The sequence below is a fragment of the Clupea harengus genome, chromosome 15, assembly GCF_900700415.2.
Source record: "Clupea harengus chromosome 15, Ch_v2.0.2, whole genome shotgun sequence".
In the NCBI taxonomy this organism is placed as follows: Eukaryota; Metazoa; Chordata; class Actinopteri; order Clupeiformes; family Clupeidae; genus Clupea; species Clupea harengus.
The window spans coordinates 2,808,351-2,820,170 of record NC_045166.1 but is presented as its reverse complement, the minus strand read 5'-3'; the positions used below and the strand labels follow the sequence as shown (position 1 = coordinate 2,820,170).

General features: G+C 42.3%; 3 protein-coding genes across 5 annotated transcripts in view; 1 reads left to right on the top strand and 2 right to left on the bottom strand.

Annotated features, from left to right (window-relative positions):
* The window catches only part of LOC105894815 (12-(S)-hydroxy-5,8,10,14-eicosatetraenoic acid receptor-like), a 1,793-nt gene extending 778 nt beyond the window's left edge, over positions 1 to 1,015 (bottom strand). The window contains exon 1 of the mRNA XM_012821363.3: positions 1 to 1,015. This exon is cut by the window's left edge and continues 778 nt beyond it. Within this exon, the coding sequence (XP_012676817.2) occupies positions 1 to 779 (779 nt within the window). The 5' untranslated portion in view covers positions 780 to 1,015.
* A 366-nt stretch (positions 1,016 to 1,381) lies between these two features.
* Positions 1,382 to 3,660, bottom strand: gpr31 (G protein-coupled receptor 31). The gene has a single exon (XM_012821361.3). It carries the CDS (start codon positions 3,358 to 3,360, stop codon positions 2,323 to 2,325), a length of 1,038 nt encoding a protein of 345 aa, XP_012676815.2. The 5' UTR covers positions 3,361 to 3,660; the 3' UTR covers positions 1,382 to 2,322.
* Positions 3,661 to 4,300: 640 nt separating this feature from the next.
* Positions 4,301 to 11,313, top strand: si:ch211-140l13.3 (centromere protein J). 3 transcript variants are annotated; one of them, XM_031581186.2, is made up of 15 exons: positions 4,301 to 4,533; positions 4,638 to 4,737; positions 4,819 to 5,935; positions 6,112 to 6,232; positions 6,724 to 6,784; positions 7,488 to 7,676; positions 8,635 to 8,754; positions 9,049 to 9,112; positions 9,252 to 9,337; positions 9,546 to 9,668; positions 9,901 to 9,975; positions 10,093 to 10,233; positions 10,337 to 10,421; positions 10,711 to 10,831; positions 10,915 to 11,313. In XM_031581186.2, the coding sequence occupies exons 3-15, from the start codon at positions 4,996 to 4,998 to the stop codon at positions 11,090 to 11,092; spliced, it is 2,304 nt and encodes a 767-aa protein (XP_031437046.1). In that variant the 5' UTR covers positions 4,301 to 4,533; positions 4,638 to 4,737; positions 4,819 to 4,995; the 3' UTR covers positions 11,093 to 11,313. The 3 variants fall into 3 exon arrangements, with proteins under 3 accessions (XP_031437046.1, XP_031437048.1, XP_031437047.1); XM_031581188.2 differs by having other exon boundaries at positions 4,638 to 5,935; XM_031581187.2 differs by having other exon boundaries at positions 4,522 to 4,737.
* The last annotated feature ends 507 nt before the right edge of the window (positions 11,314 to 11,820 follow it).

Here is an 11,820-nt window from a genome sequence, read left to right as displayed (position 1 = left end):
ATCATCCTTGATAAAGTTAATGGCAGAAAACAAACAGAGAACACTAGCACCACGGAGGCCACTAGGAATACAGCTCTGCGCAACTTGGTCTTGTCCCCAACTGTCTTTCTCTTGAGTCGGTTGGTAATCTGCACTGTGCAAAACACAAGCACCCCGAAAGGAATAAGAATCTGGGTGAAAAACACAGTCTCTCTTAAAGCGTCAGCAATCTTGGTGTATCTTGTGTGATTCTCTGCACGACCAAAGCTATTGCAGCACTTAAAGGTTTCCGACATGGTGGGGAGGGCCAAGGGGAGCAGCAGGATCCAGATGAGAATGGAAATCTGGGGCGACTTTTTAAGGATCTTCAGAAAGTTCTCCCTGCCAGAGTGAACCACGTTAAAGTAACGATCCATAGAGATGACGGTGAGGAAAGCTATGCTCGCGCCCCGGTTCAGAAATAGCATGAAGAGCATGGCTTTGCAGACACTATCCTTTTCACTTTGTCGCTGCCCATTTAGAAAGTGATAGGCTTTGAATGGCAGGCACATCAGAAGCAGCAAGTCTGCCAGCACCAGGTTGAAGAGGAAAAGGCTGTTATTCTTCCAGAATTTGAATTTAAAAAGGAAGACGTACAAAACAGACAGGTTTAAAGGCAGTGCTAGGATGAATTCCACAGACATTACCAAAGAGAGGACTGTGTACAGCGCCTTATCCCCAGTCAAGCAGGTGTCGTTCATGGTCTCTGTGTGTCTCTGTGTGTCTCTGTGTGAAGCTGCGGTGCTAAAGCATTGAAACATCTAGGGATGTTTAGGGTAATGTTTGTGCACTTGCATCAGAACCACAGGGTTTATCTGTGAAACAGGAAGTGAGAAGTGGCAGGCGTGTCTAGCAGTGTTATCACTTTACGATCAGGAGGAGGGCTTGCATATATTTGAACGAACGCAGGTTACTGAAAATGTTTAGTACATTTAATGATTTAAATACAACAAAAGCACATGCCAAAGTATGAATAAAGCCATAAAAGACTTGAAGGGGCTACAGTGAGAAACTAGGTTCATCCACATAACATGGCTGTTTAGATGTATTCACATAACATGGTTGTTCACAACAAGTCACTCAAACCTTGAAATTGAATTTGTATTTTGTTTGAGTGACATTCTTAATCATTCTCCTGTGTGATAAAATGTTGCAGGAAACAAGAGCTTCACAGTCTGATTGAGACAAATCAGAATGAGGTTTATTTAGTACAAGTTCACAGTTCGATTCTGAAAGCAGACCTCTCCCATATTATGCTGCATTCCTTTCCTCCTCTGGTGAAAGAGTGAAGAGTTATAGCTCTGCAGAGTCTGCGTTCTTGATATATTTTTTACTCTGTGGAATCTCTCCTTAGTCTTTTTTGCCATATTTGTTTGACACAGAGGTGGATTTAATTTTCACTTGCAGGAATTATGTTGGCTCCTGTTCTCCCAGCCCAGAGGCTAGGCTCAACACCTGCACTGATTTCTACTAATCACCCAGATGTCAAAAGTGGTTCCCCCAGTGTAACACTTCCTGATGGAGTTAGACCACCTTCTGAATCAATGACATGCTGCTTGGTTCCAGCCAATCACAACTCGGGTAAGAAAACAGGAAATACAACTGCCTTACCATTAACAAAATCTCATGATAATATAAATATGTTTACAAGCTCATTCATTTGAACTGATAACAACAGTAATATGAATTCAATATTAATTGACCAACTAATCTAAAACTAATCTGGAGACCATCAGATTCAGATTCAGTTGAATAAGTTAAGCTGTACCAAGAGCTACAGCAAGAGGAACCATGGTCACTGGCTGTTATAGCCTTAGAGAAACCAAACTTGCACCGACAGTGCAATGGTACGTCATGTTTTTTCCTCAATCCTGGAAGGCCAGGGTATCAGAGTCAGAAATAATGTCTTCAAACATGAAACTGAAAAAACATCCCCTGCACCTGTCTCTGTCTCTGTACTGCTGTGCCTTGATTGCGTAATATGATTCACAGCATGACTAACTTGTTTTCACCAGTTGGCATTACGAACAAAGCACTTGCAATACAACCTGTAGTACATGTTTACAACAGTGAAACCGGGTCGGGGGATTTCTGGAGAATGCTGTGGGGCAATTGGGCAACTGAAGACCAACTGTAATAGCAAACACACACACAGTTTCTAACATTTCACAACATATAAGCAGAGCATTTATACAGTTTTTATAAAATATGTCACATACAAAATTATATTTAAATCCTACAGTTTTTATAAAATATGTCACCTATAAAATAATGCTTTAATCCTACAGTTTAGCCTATTCATTTTCATGATGTACATGGATCCCCTTGGGTGGTCAAGGTTTTCATCGTTTCCATCTGTCTCTCCCTCTGAGCGTTGTTTAAATGTGCTGGATTGGAACTGTTTCCTGTTGAATGAGAGCTGTCATTTGGTTGTCCATCCTTCCCAATAAGAAACGGGAGGTAGTGCTCCAGATAAAGGCTTTTGAACTTCGTGCTGCTTAAACAATAGACTAGTGGGTCCAGCAGACAATCTAAGTAGGACAAACACATGAGGCCATCATAAACCTGAACAGCATACTCCTCAGCTTTATGGTTCTCATTGAAACGCACCACTAAAAGAACCATCCTTGATATGGTGCACGGTAGGAAGCACAGAGAAAAGACCAACATAACAGAGGTGACCAAAAAAACTGCTCTCCGCAACTTTGTCCTGTCTCCAACGGTCTTCTTTTTGAGGCGGTTAACGATCTGTACTGTACAAAACACCAAGACTATGAAAGGGACAAGAATCTGGGTGAAAAACACACTTTCCCTAAAAATGTCAGTCGCAAGTTCATCACCTTCACGGCCAAAGCTGTTGCAGCACTCAAAGGTCCGCAGCATAGTGGGAATAGTCAGAGGGAGTAGTAGTAGCCAGATGAGGAGGGAAATGAGAGGTGACTTTTTCAGAATCTTCAGAAAGTTCTTCTTCCCAGGATGCACTACGTTCAAGTAGCGATCTATAGAGATAACGGAGAGGAAAGCAATGCTGGCGCCCCGGTTCAAAAATAACATGAAGAGCATGGCTTTGCAGACCACATCATTCGGACTCCTTCGCTCTCCAATCGCGAATTGGTAAGCCTTCACAGGCAAACAGATGAGCAGCAGAATGTCAGCCAAGACGAGGTTGAAGAGAAAAATGTTGTTGGTGTTTGTTTTCCAGAATTTCAGTTTGAAAATGAAGAGGTAGATTACAGTGAGGTTCAGAGGAAGAGCCAAAACAAACTCCACAATCATCACAACAGAGTAGAATACATACAGAGGTCTGCTTTCTGCAGTGCAGTTTGTCTCAGTAGACTCCATTGTTGTAAAAAAGAGGAAAAAGCTCTACTCAGTAGACAATAATAGATGCCAGACAACCACAAACTGCCAAACTCAGGTCGTCCTTCTCCTTCTCTCGTTGGTGAAATCCCAGTGTTTTGTGGAAACGTCTTGCCTCTGTGAGCTGCAGTCCGGTCTGGGAATGATTTAGCTCTTCTTAAAGCACAGCTCCCGTAAACTGTTCAGACTTGCTGGAGTACCGCCCAAGCCTGACAAAGCAAGTCACCACAGGCTGAGGAGATAAGCAGCTGAGCCACCCTGCCACTCTGAAAAAAATGTCATCATCTCAACACTCATATTTATCATTTTTCGAGGGAAGTTATTCACTTATTTTTTTAACTTTTTTCGTTGTTGCTCTTCTGGGGATTCCGGAATGGTGTAACCTGAGCTGGGTAGGCCCTTAAATGTTGCGCAACCTGTCCTGGGAGTAAACCCCCGCCGTCACACTTCAGAGGTTTTGTGAACATATGAGAGCTATTAAAACCCACTGGAATGCTATCTGGAGTGAGCATAAAATCATATCTCTGAGCAGGAAGAATGTATATTTAGGGCTTTAAAAGCACAAGACAGCAAGGCATGTCCTTTTTTGAATACATAGTGTGTATGTCAGGCAAAACAAACAGCACAGGAATTTCATATCCCATGAGAACTCTTCCTTGTCCACAAGTTAAATCCCTTGTGTCCATAAGAGCTGCCAGTCCAGACATGTCAGAGCTGACTTCCTGGTCCCAAGGGAATGTTGCAGTGCCCCAAAAGAAGACCTGTCATTTTAACAGCCATTTAATTAAGTTTCAGTCTGACACTCCTCTTTCATGTAATGTAGTCCTCACCCAGACAACCAGCCCTCTCCCGGAAATTAATGATTACAGGAAGAAGGAAAGAAATAATCCTGAATGAGTACCATTTCCTTTTCTTTTCCCCATATTTCCATAAAGTGTTACAGGTGCCCTTCCTTCACGGTCACAACCTGAACAAAAGTCTATTTGTGATTTTATGTTTATGATTTCTTTAAAAATATGAATCAGATGAAATTACCAGGAAAGGTCGGGCAGAACAGAGTAATCTTTCTCCTATTCGAGAGGAACCAGTGGAGCAACCCTATTCAGTCAGTCCTTTCGGAATAAGAAGGACACTTCCAGTAAATCCTGAGGACAGGTATGGATCACTCTCTGAAATATGGAACCTTTCTTTCAATTGGGTATTTAAATGGTGTTGCATGATAATATGTCCCTGTACTGATGAAAGCTGCACAATTCCAGACCAATAAGACCTGCAGTGGGAGAGAGACGAAAAACATTTGAAGATTTTCTTGAGGAGCAGGTCAGAGTGGATGAAACCTCTTTGTCAGAGGCAAATCAGGTTGGAGAAAATAACAACACCAACAATAGTATCCATATCTGCTCTGAATGTCTGTTTTAACATTTTCTCTCTTTTGGACAGACCAATACAAATATCCATGTGCGTAACAAAAAGTTCTTCTTGAGAAAAGGGTTTGGCAAGTCCCGCATTGGCAAGAGTAAATTCAGTATTCCAGACTCCCTACGTCATACTGAGCAGCCAAGGTTTACCAAGAAACTGCAACGCCTAACGACTTTCTCCAACGAATTTAGCGTGAAGATGAGCATGCCTGAATACGCTCCAGTGACACGGAAATTCAGTGGGGGTATAGAAGATTCACGGGAGAGTACTGATGCTCAAAATATGGGGCAAATATCAACAGATAAGAATGAAACAACTAAATGGGAAGATGTTGAGAAATGTGTCAATGCTGCTACCGGACACATTGACTCCACTTTAGAGGGCAACAAATGTCCAGTATCCCGATGTCAGACTTCAATGAATCACGGCCCTGCATCGCATGCAGCTAAAAATGAAAAACACACTCATGATCATGTCCAATACAACAACTCAAGGAGAAACAGCCTCCGTCAGACTTCCACAACCTCAAATGGAAGAGCCGCAACCGGGATCACAGCACAGACCGCAGGGGATGCTGTCTTTAAAAAGATAAATGATCATATTGTGCGAGTGTGCCAGAGAGCTCCTCATTGCATAGAGAGTGAATCTGATAGAAGCCAGTGCGGTGCCAAGCCAGATGAGTCAGACATGCTTAGCCTAGCCACAGAGCTCATGCAGTCTCTGCACACCGGCACCTCCAGTGAGAGCAGCAGCGAGGAAGACCCTGAGTCACAATGTCACAGGTACCCCATGACTCCCACCCCATCTGCTTTTTGTCAGAAGGACCAGAACCTTGACCTATCAGATGGCGACTACGCCAGCGATGCCCCTAGCGAGACTGGGGCTTGTCCAACTGCACAACCCCGGACATCCCCCGCCAACGACCCTCGACTCTCCAGCTCTAGTGAGGCCAGTGACTCAGAACTGAAGCGCTTGAACTTCAACAGGACCAGCACGTCAAAGAATCAAGCAGAGTTCAAATCGGCGTCTGCTTCACAACTGCTCGCCAGCATTTTCCCCAAGATTAAGCCTGCTGACAACAGAACATTCAATGACAAACAGAAGGAGAAATTCTTGAGCTCAAAGGACAATAGGTGTGGTAGGTAACACCAGTGTTCTTTTCTGCTTGAGTTGGCCATTAGCACAAACTGTACTGATGGGTGGTGACTATGTTAACTGATATTGTGTAGTCAATCGAGCTTGCTATTGTATTCCTTGGCATGGCACTTACTCAAGGCCGGTTCTTGTAATCATTTTGTTTTTCACCTCTTGCAGGTGATCGGGCACCAGTACGAACCCAGAGAGATCTCATTCAAGCTTTTAGGGTTGAAGTGAAGCATGACACATTGTTGGATGAATTGAAAAACAAACAGGACAAGGCCATGCAGTTTCTCAGGTTGTGTTTGCAGTCACAGGTTGAAATAGGTTCCATAAACTCTCCTAACTGGGAACATGCATGACATTAGAGTGCCCTAGTAATCCATTTCATACCTATTCTGGTTGAGGGAGTAAGTGGTTTATTATTTTGTTGTAGTAGAGCATGACAAGACAAACATTAAGGAACAGACATTTGATTCAAATTTTGGTGAAATGTGGGGAGTCATCAGTACAAACCAAAAAAATACTTTAAGTGCAGCGAGATCTAGACCCAGGGTAGAGATCGTGACAAAATTAAATTATAAAGCTACGTGGAAGGTAAAACACATACACATCATAGACGATGCATTTTTTCCACCATCAGATAAGGCACATCGGGTTGAAACAAGTCTTAGTGGCTTCTCGTCCTGCCCAAAACCACACTTTTACCTTCCTTTTACCATCTCTGAAGGTGACTGTGTTGTGTTGCTATGATGTTCATTTGATGTATTAATGCTGTTGTGTTGACAGAGATGGCAGTAGAAATCCAGAAAAGTCCACAAGGGGAGAAATGGATCATGGTGTTGCCCAGGTACAGATACTTGGTGTTTTTGTTATTCTAAGCATATCAAATATTTCCCATATTCTACAGAATTATTTGTACCTTAGTAGAGACAATAGCCAAATAACCTCATTTTTTTCTTACTCCACTGAATAGAAGTGCACCCTCCCTTTACAAATACAGCAGTTTTGTGTATGCAAATTATCATGTTTGTTTCATGTTTGTTTATGATATGTATTTTCTTTATCTCTCTCTCTCACTCTCTTTCTCTGTGTGTGTGTCTGTGTGTTTGTGTGTGTGTGTGTGTGTGTGTGTGTGTGTGTGTGTGTGGTGTGTGTGTGTGGGTGTGTGTGTGTGTGTGTTGTGTGTGTGTGTGGTGTGTGTGTGTGTGTGTGTGTGCGTGTGTGTGTGTGCGTGTGTGGTGTGTGGTGTGTGTGTGTGGGTGTTTGTGTGTGTGTGTGTGTGTGTGTGTGTGTGTGTGTGTGTGGTGTGTGTGTGTGGGTGTGTGTGTGTGTGTGTTGTGTGTGTGTGTGGTGTGTGTGTGTGTGTGTGTGTGCGTGTGTGTGTGTGCGTGTGTGGTGTGTGGTGTGTGGTGTGTGTGTGTGGGTGTGTGTGTGTGTGTGTGTGTGTGCGTGTGTGTGTGCGTGTGGTGTGTGTGTGTGTGTGTGTGTGTGGTGTGTGTGTGTGTGTGTGTGTGTGTGTGTGTGTGTGTGTTTGTGTCTGGCGGGGCAAGCTCCAACAGCAGGTGGTGGCTATGCAGGAGCAGCTCCAGCAGAAGGAGAGGGAGTGGTCAGAGGCTCACGGGCAGCTGCAGAGCAGTGTGAACTCCTTGATAAGGGACAACCAGGAGCTGAGAGGCAAGCTCACCTTTACCGGTCCTGCCTCTCAAACGTCTCCCCACCTGAACCAGCCTGTTGTAAATGTGAGAATACATGACTGTTAATCAGAGTTTCAGTGTATGACATTGGTCCCTTTACAAGACTGACACAACTTTATTGAGGTGACTGCTGGGTGAGTATGTAATGGTGAAGTAAATGAAACAGAGTCCAGTCTCTCTTGGACTGTTAGTCATGCTCAAGTGGTCTGATGGTACAGACAGGGTGATTCAGAGTGAAAATGAGGTCAGCGTGGCCCGTTTCACGCACAGGCTCGGTGGGACTCTGATTCAGTCTGTCATCATTACAACTCATTAAACAGGTGGCATGTTTACCTTCTTGGTGGGACTCTGATTCAGTCTGTCATATTTACAACTCATTAAACAGGTGGAATGTTTACCTTCTCAAATCCAGGTTCTGATAGTGAGTTATAGATGTCTCTTTCATAATAAATACAAGTGTACATACAGTGGTTTGCTACTGTTTGTGGCATGTTCAAAATAAACAAAAAGTTTAAAAAGCATGTAATTGCTCAAGATCAGCAGTGTCTCATGTGAGTTTAATTCCATAAGTTTAAAAAATACCAAATGCTTGGGTTTTGAATCCTCAGATGTAAGTTTGAGTAGGATATTGGCTAGATAAGAGCTTGTGTGAGCATGCAGCTAAGACAAGCTGACACTTGCTTCACAAACACACACCAAGAAAGCCAGAGGGAGATTCACGGTCAATCAGACCAGCCACACATATACTTCACCTGAATCTGTACCTTTTTACTGGGTCTATGCATAAGGTAACGGCTTTGTTTTTTAGGTAATGGTAATTGTGCATTCCAACAAAAAAAAAATGTGGTTACCATGTGGTTTCTCTGCTTTTAACCTACAGTTGTGTAATCCTGCCACCTAGTGGTTAGTTGCTTAAACATGTGTATTTTAACACATTTAAGCAAATTGTATGAAGATGACAGACCATATATTTTTTTCTAAATCTCTTCAACCCTAAATTTAGGCTAACAAACAGCAAACGTCCTCCAAGCTAATGAGTGCGGGACTTCACCCAAGAAGTCCTACTCCTGCTTTTAATAAGCCCTCTGACCATCACAAAGCAGCTCCATCAAGGATGTTGGTGGTTAGTATGCAGGCTACTGTCTAATAACACGTCCATTAAATAGTAAAGTATGGCACAGGGTGTTGCATAGAATAATGTGCAGACCATTGATTTTCCCTTTTGAAAAGCTGTCCGCTAGTTATCACTCACCCTATTTTATTTCTTCTACTTAAATCAGTAGATTTGTGATATGTTTACTGTGGAAAACATGTTGCTGGTTTAGATTGAGGCAATTAAGCCTGATCAAATTATCTGCCCACCTCATTTATGAAATATGTTATAGTTAGTCCAATGTTATACTTCCTTTAATTGCAGTCAAATCACACCTTTCATGCTAGTGTCCAGAGAACCAAAGGGCAAAGACCCAGCACACCCTTCAGTAAGTAGATATAATACCATTCCCAGTTGTGACAGATGTTTTTCATATATTAATACTGAACATGTACTGCAAGTCATTGTTACCCTCATGCTAATGTATATTTCCCTGTTTGCCTCTCAATGTATTTTAAATCACTCAGGAATGTCCTCCGCAAAGTCAAGAAGTCCTGAGGGTAAACAGAGCCTGGACACACCCCACTCCAGGTCACAGAATAATGGCAGAAAGGTATTCAGTTCACATGGTAACAATCCAATTCCACTTTAGCCATAGGGGTAGACATTCCACATGTCAAATCATACAGAACACCGAGCACTTGTAAAAGAACAGTGTCATTGTGTAAACACAGCACACAATTGACGGGGACTGTAAGTCAAATAGTCTGGGTTGAAACTGAATCCAAACATGAGAGTCACATTTGCTCATGTTCACTCAGGTATCATGGATGTCTGAAGACAGCCACGGGAAGCTTTGGGATTGCCCAGATAGGAGCTGCACCCCCGTGAGCAGACAGACACCACTGCTCAGCCAGACATCCTCCTCTGGTTCTGATCACATGGTAATGTGTGCATGAACATAGTGGTTCATAGTAGAAGCAGAAATAAAACACCAATCCTTTTATAATGGCATGAATTACTCTCACAAATGTAATATCATCATCAATCAAACATGCCCCCCATGGCTAATTGTAAATCATTTCCCCCCTCAACTGAATTAATATTGCAGTGTGCTGTAGGTTATATTCACAGAATGACTTTCTGACTAAATGGCCATATTCTGAAACCAAACAGGACAACAGTAACCCATCAGCACCGCAGGACATGAAGGACAACGTGAGACAGGAAGTACACTACCCAGATGGAAAGGTGACATTTACTAGAGAATCCTTTAATCATTAATCACTATCATTAGTAAACAACACTGCAACACTTGTACACATGCACAATATATCCCGTAGAAATTAATTAAAATGTTCTGTGCAGGTTGAAAAAATTCTTTCCTCTGGTTGCCGTGTTGTTATATATCGGAATGGTACCAAAAAAGAAATATCCACAGATGAGAAGTCAGTGACGATAACATTCTTCAATGGTGATGTCAAACAAATACTACCTGATGGTAAAGTGGTAGGTCAAAATGTGGCCCTTGCAAATAAGTCCGGGATGACCTTGACTTGACCGAGAGTACACATTGTAATGGGAGGAAATGTATGGTCTCTCTCGCCCACAGGTGTACTACTATCATGATGCTCAGGCAACACATACCATATTCCCCTCTGGCCTTGAAGTCCTGCACTTTGCAAATAATCAAACAGGTAGAGTGTGTAGGAAACGAATGAGTAGGTCTCAACCACTGAATATATGCCAAATGGTGTAGCACTGCCATATACACAACTGGAGATAGACATAAAAGATAACATTATATTTTTCTGATATGTTCGACAAATAAACACTTATTTTGGGGTAACCAAAGCACCGACCTAAAAACTAAAACTGGAAACTATGGAAAAAGTCAAACAGTCCGACAGACTTTATAATTTTCATTGTCTCAATGTTGTAACTGTAATGATATTTCCTTATTTACTCATTTTGGATTTATTGTAGAGGAACATCATCCTGATGGTAGCAGACAGATCATTTTCCCTGATGGCACTATCAAGCACATTTTCGCTGATGGGCGAGAGGAAAGCACCTTTCCAGATGGGACTGTGGTTAAGTTAACAGAGTAAGAAAGCGTGTCTGTCTGTGAAGACCATCTATCCGTTAAATTCATTATCTATTTGATAAAACCATGTGTTGGATCTGCAGGAATGGGGAAAAGTCTGTGGACTTTACGAATGGACAGCGTGAGATTCATACTTCACTATACAAGAGGAGAGAGTACCCAGAGGGAGCTGTGAAGACAGTGTATTGGAATGGAACACAAGAGACAACATACTCATCAGGGAAAGTCCGCATCAGGAACAATGTGATAGATAGGGTTTAAAATGAGCATTAACTGTTTGACTATTGTTTAATTTGTTTGATCGAACTGTTTATGCCTTATTTGATGCCACCACTTCTGTATAAATAATACACAGTGTAGTGTCTGTTTATGCCTTATTTGATGCCACCACTTCTGTATAAATGGACACAGCTAATACACAGTGTAGTGTTTATCAGTATGATTCATCAGGGCTCTCAAGTTTTGAAGACAGGCAAGAGTGACATATCCCCCCCCCCCCCGGCCCGCCCTTCCCCTGCCGTATGCCCACAGACCAGCCCCGCCCCCCTCCCCCCATATTATTATTAGTGTTTTGTTGTTGTTAATAATTGATCAGACTTGCAGAAAATATTTGACACATGGCACTGACAATTCAACCAATTACTAAGTATTTATTCAATTTGGGAGAGAGAGAGAGAGAGAGAGAATTATGACTTGTGTTGTTTATTGTAGGTGTTTGTTGCCTTTTTGGACTCTTATCATTTTTGGTGTTGGTTCCCATTATATATGCCATAGTCATAGAATTGGATGTATTACGTAATTAGGAAAAAACATTGTAGTCAACCTTATGCATTTAAATGTACCTTGACCTCTTGCACACTCATCTCTGCAGTCACTGGCAAGTCAAAGTTTTTGACTGTGCTTGTTGACTTCAGTGCCTGCTGTTTGGCCATTCACTATTAAAAGAGGTCTTGTAGGTGGCTGCTCCTGGGACTTTTCTCCCTTTTGTT

What these genes read in the sequence shown, in the direction of transcription:
- si:ch211-140l13.3 (XM_031581186.2), top strand. Translation starts at nt 4,996, where the DNA reads ATGAGCATGCCTGAATACGCTCCAGTGACACGGAAATTCAGTGGGGGT. An exon ending in CTCAAAGGACAATAGGTGTG is followed by an intron (nt 5,936 to 6,111) that starts GTAGGTAACACC and finishes CACCTCTTGCAG; the next exon opens with GTGATCGGGCACCAGTACGA. An exon ending in CTTTGCAAATAATCAAACAG is followed by an intron (nt 10,422 to 10,710) that starts GTAGAGTGTGTA and finishes GATTTATTGTAG; the next exon opens with AGGAACATCATCCTGATGGT.
- gpr31 (XM_012821361.3), bottom strand. Translation starts at nt 3,360, where the DNA reads ATGGAGTCTACTGAGACAAACTGCACTGCAGAAAGCAGACCTCTGTAT.